The 5,415-nt window shown below is 33.9% G+C and overlaps 2 protein-coding genes across 2 annotated transcripts; both read right to left on the bottom strand.

Annotated features, from left to right (window-relative positions):
* Positions 1-1,004: 1,004 nt before the first annotated feature.
* LOAG_16701 (hypothetical protein) lies at positions 1,005-3,303 on the bottom strand (the record flags this gene model as incomplete). The annotated part of the gene is made up of 7 exons (XM_003147787.2): positions 1,005-1,354; positions 1,650-1,827; positions 1,976-2,077; positions 2,195-2,263; positions 2,521-2,641; positions 2,770-2,976; positions 3,086-3,303. 7 exons carry the CDS (start codon positions 3,301-3,303, stop codon positions 1,005-1,007), a joined length of 1,245 nt encoding a protein of 414 aa, XP_003147835.2.
* Positions 3,304-3,616: 313 nt separating this feature from the next.
* LOAG_16700 (hypothetical protein) lies at positions 3,617-3,911 on the bottom strand (the record flags this gene model as incomplete). Its single annotated transcript, XM_020449351.1, has 1 exon — positions 3,617-3,911. Exon 1 carries the CDS (start codon positions 3,821-3,823, stop codon positions 3,617-3,619), a length of 207 nt encoding a protein of 68 aa, XP_020307161.1. The 5' UTR covers positions 3,824-3,911.
* Between the last annotated feature and the right edge of the window lie 1,504 nt (positions 3,912-5,415).

Raw genomic sequence — 5,415 nt, 5'->3', positions numbered from 1 at the left:
ATGTAGCTGAATACCAGGAATACAGATAGTATTTATTAACTAAATAGAAATTAACGCTGATGGGACACAATCATTACTTTAATTCTGATGAATAGATTGAAATGAATTATTGGAGAATAAAACAGAAATTGAGCAAAATATGGTTGGTTGGTGGTTTAAGTGAAGAAGTGGAGATTCCTTCTTTGCACGGATGGATGTATATCTTTCTTAAGTCTATAGTAAGCTCTCATCTCAAATCTTAGTTAATTTATATTGAGAACAAGTGGGTGCGGATTACAATATGAGAATAATATAAGGTCTTTACAAAGCCGATAGTAACTCCACAGCTGAAAGAGAAATTTACATACAAGATTAAATTACATACAGAAGAAATTACACAGAAATTATTTTCCAGATGTACAGCTTTCTCATAGCTGTAAACAAGATTTGTACATGGGATAAAGTCTTTACAAATTAGTTATCGGATGTACGCAAATCTTAACATCAGGCAAAAGCATTTTTAACGACTTGAAGATTAGATAATTGAATCATTTTAGGATAAGAAAACGTTTTATATATTATATATATATATTTTTCCCCGTCTAATATGATAAATCGTTTATCTAGGAAATACTCTGTAGAACATTTATTTTCACGACAGTTGCCGCCACCGTCACAGCTCGCAACTTCATAAGAGCGCGTGATCTTCTCCCCATAACAAGGGAATCACAATATAAATTAATGTACGCAAATCTGATTACTTAAATAATTAATTCTGTAAAGCCTGCAGTATAGTAATAAGTTAGCAATTTGTACTTTCTTACGACCTTTTTTCTTCGCCCATTTCGCATTCTTCTGCACCCATGTCTTTCATCTGTGATCATTTTGCCACCATGCAATTCCTGCTATATTTTTGCTTTCCATATATATTATTTTATTAACGATAAAAATTTATTAATCAGGATTTTTTTTTATACCGAATAAGAAGAAAACGATCTTTCACAATCTCCGAGTCATATCGCTCATTAAGTGTTACAAACTAGCCGATCAACAGCAAAGCTATGTTCAACGACTTCGAGGTTTCGTAAGTTCACAAGTACCACTGAGAGTGTTTTCGTAAAACTCGGTATGGAAAGAAGGAGTGTGCGCCGATTTCCCTCAAATTCAACTAAAGCATGTGATGCTTCCGGCTGATTGGCTGCAAACAGTATATGAGGGAATGATTCAATAATAAATGGGTCTCGATCCATAAATGGAAATCCATCTACAGTATCCGGAATAGTCGGTGCCAAATGTTGCCAATCGAGAATTTTGCTAAGTAATTCAATACCATTTAATCTTTTCGTGAAACGTTTCAGATCGGACAAGCATTCGCCTAAAAAAGTTTGTTCGCATGTTCGGTTGAAACAATGGCCTGTATTATTTTTTATTTCTTTAATCATTTCCAGATGTGAAAGTATGGACACGAACAAAATATCTTCCTATATTTATACATACATTAGTATCTACAGAGAAATGCTGTAGCTATAGAAAAGGTGAACAGATCAAATTTTCGGCGAGAGAAAAGTTAGAAGACCTTATTTTAATTAGCCACTGATAATTTATGATAAAAGCTAAACGTAGTTACAAATTTAAAAACCCATAAATTTATCAATTCTGAGTTGACTCACCGGATGTTCCTACAATATGAACGCCTTCTAAGCTGAACTGATAAGGATTGGTTACCAAATTGAGCATCTTCCCGTGTTTTGAACCCATTACAAATACTGCACGATGAATCGGTTGCTGAGGCATTAGGTAAGTAGATGGGTCACCTAAGCCAGGCATTACATCAACTTCCAGCAAACTCTAAAACATCTTGTAGGTAAAGTTTTCCTTAACTTTGGTTAACTCTTTCTTTGATAAGACTAGTATGGTCATTCATTGGTCAATGTAAATGCATGTATTTCCCAACATTTATTATGACGAATAATTGTCAAGAATGTATTCAACTTACAGATATTTTTGATAAAAATTTATCCATATGTGCTACACATTCAACATTTGGACATTCCTCATTTTTAATTAGATAACGAGCAGCTGTCGTAAATTCCCTTCCCTGGAAACAAAAATCTCGAGGAAAATCTCAGAAAGATAAGCCACACTTGCACTCGAATAAATTACATTTTTTCGAATTAAATGACTGATAATAAATCATCTCAAATGTGCAGCTCACCTGTTCCGTGATAGCAACACTTTCACCGGCTACTACCAATCGTACTACCCTTTCTACAACATCACGTTCCTGAAGGTATTTCATTGATGCAACAAGCTTTTTCTTTCGTTTATTTGGGTAAGAATGACTCCATCCAAAATTATGAGTGGAAATTTTTTCATGTAATCACATAGAAATGTACATTAACAGCATTGAAATGTAAAATAAATAACAGCACTCTTTGTTATAACATATTTATTCCTCATCGAAAAACGAATGATGAACCTTAAACATGTCAAGTTCTATCAATATCTATATAACTGAAAATGATTTCGAAATGTGCAAACCTTTCCGAATAACGGTAACGAGCCACAGAGCCATTTCTGCAACAAATCAAGAGAAAATATCTTTTCAGCATCTTTATCAGCTTGGCCGGTGAATGAAAATCCTGAGACGAATACAACATATCTTAAAAGAAATGAGTGACGAATTTTTTAAGCGGAAATTCCGAATCAATAAATCGCTTTAATGACTGTAAAACAAAACTATCTGCTATAATAGTTGTTTCTTCCAATCTAATCGTGACACGAAACTACCTGTCATCATTCAGAATCGGATATGTCGGTTGTGGTGCTTTGGAAGGCCAAATCACCTCATTAACTTGAAAGATATCATTATCAAATTGCATGCCATATATACCAACCACACATCCTGTAGCAAATTCGTCCATAACAAAATCACCGGAAAGACGTACAATCTGGTCGTCGTCTTCAAATTCCACAAAATCTTCTTCACCTATCAATCTGCTGTCAAGAATTACTTTTACATTAAGCTCAAAAAAATTTCAAGCTCACGTGAAGTCCCTTAAAATCAACTGAACCAAACTAACTCCGAAAACACAAATCAACTTACTTATCTTCGGCAACTGGTTGCGGAAGAATGAGCTGCTCCTCCGCAAGGTCACGAAGGACGCTTGGCCTTAATTTAACACGTTTTGCTATTGTACCAATAACCAAAACCTTAGAATCTTTTCCAGCTTTTGTAAGCCGACATGGTTCAATGTCATCACCTAAAAATTGGTTACCATTACTTTGGTTAATGTTAACCAAAACATGGTTGCCATTTGCCATTCCTTCATCTATTTTACTTAATATAAAATTCGCCAAGTGTAAGTATCCTCCACTATATTCTTATCTCTTCTCTCTCATATCAGTAAAACTATTGGGAAGCTAAATTCAACGGATCTATGATATCCTAAACTGCTTCGTTTATCATCCATGTGCTAACGTGCTAATTTCTCATATTTCTTCAATACCAGTTGAAAAAACAAAGTGCTTCCGGTCCTACTTAATACTACTATTTATCGATGTCACTTAAATTCATTCTACTTCCTCGTCAAATATTAATTAGCAACACTAGTGCTATTGAAACTTATTTGGAATTTTAGCTTTGCTTCATACTTTTCAGTGATATGATACCAAGTAACTGTTTTGCGTTATCGATGATTCGTTTCTGCAACAGTTTAACCCTTGCTCTATACATATGATAATATTGCCGATGAAAACATTCCGCTTCGATGTCTGTCTTCCCAATCAAATATTTATCCGATAAATTTTGATAATGGGCCGAACGACGTCGACGATGACTCATTTCCTGTAGGATATTTTCGAAAGATTTTGAAAAGGATTCAGAAGGACTTGAAAAGTGATAGGAAACTTAAAATCAAAAAAACGTGAAAATATTCAGAAAAACTTGAAAAAAAAATCTTAAAAGAGCCTGAAAAAGCCAAACATACACAACAGCAAACAGCGCCAACAATCAACAACGAGCCCACTGTTATTTAAAATTCCCGCTTCACTGATAATCGTTACCTATCACCAAGATTTTGTTGCAGCTATATATTCCTGTCATCATTTTATCATTCTTATCACTTGGATATCACTTATATGATTATCGTATTACTTCATCTTTTTTTTAGAAATCGACGTTACCTTGGGTACTGTGGGTCTTTTGATTTCCCCTGTTATCTTGTCTGTATTTCTGAGTATTTATTGCTGCATTACCAATATTTCAGGTATCGCTACGAATTCAGGAAGAAAACTTCCGTTTCCGGTATATATGTTATTTATATTTGAGGGCTAAACATCTAACAAGCTGTAGTATTACTCATCAGGCAGTAATTAATACTATTATCGGAGTTTTTTCGTAAAAAATTGCTTCTGAGATTTTTATCTGGAAATTTCAAAAATTGAAAAGCTCAATATTTTCTAAAATGTTAACAATTAACTTTCCCAGATATTGCGTAGTATTGTGACCTATAATTTATTTTATTTTCAATCAGAAAATATTAGTAATTTTTGAAGACCTTACTAATTTCTGGAGGAAAATCTTAACAAAACTAAAAATAAACACCAGTTATGGAATGATCGCATACAGTATCCCAAAATATACATTTCAACTTAATGTATTTGAATTTGAAATCACAATTGGGTAGAACTTTTGAATTTCGTGAAATTATAGCAATCAATATTCTAGAAGTGATAGGTAACATCTAGACTTTGGTAAGTAATACCAGAAAATTAAATTTTTATATCATGAAATCAGATTTTCTTCATGATGTTCTTGGCTCAATAGAAGTTGGCGGTTCATTTGAATTTTTTTGAAGATTAATGGAAACATTCACGGATGGAACTGTTTTGTCGGAAAGAAAAATGTGCGCAATGGCGGATGCCATTCGTCCAATTGCATCGGCGTTCTCATCTGAAAGTTGGTCATCATCATTCACATGATACAAAACAAAGGAATGAAAAATGGTTATGATTCAATTAACTAAATGGATATTCAAAGGAAAGGTAAAAATTGACTACAATAAATTGAAAACAAAATTATTTGCTACATGAAATTGAGGTTTTTTCTTTGCTATATGAAATGGACAGTGTCCATTCTTTTCTGGACAATGTTCACTCCTTTCTTCCAACACATCGTTGTTTATTTCACACACACGCACACAACTACACACACACACACACACACACACACACACACACACATCATTCGTACCAAGACTTTCGGAAAGAATATCAGTTCGGATGATTGTCCGTTCAATCGTTTTCGCACTCGGTCCAGCAAAAACTGTCACCTTATCCTGAAAGCCATTCGAAGAAGTGTCATGATTTGAAATTTAGAGGTAAATTCTTCAATAGTTTCATCACAGAATCAATAATCTTTTGGATAGTTCGAAG

This window comes from Loa loa (assembly GCF_000183805.2).
Source record: "Loa loa unplaced genomic scaffold supercont3.13, whole genome shotgun sequence".
Lineage (NCBI taxonomy): Eukaryota > Metazoa > Nematoda > Chromadorea > Rhabditida > Onchocercidae > Loa > Loa loa.
The sequence above is the reverse complement of the archived record's forward strand: the minus strand, read 5'-3'. Positions and strand labels throughout refer to the sequence as shown.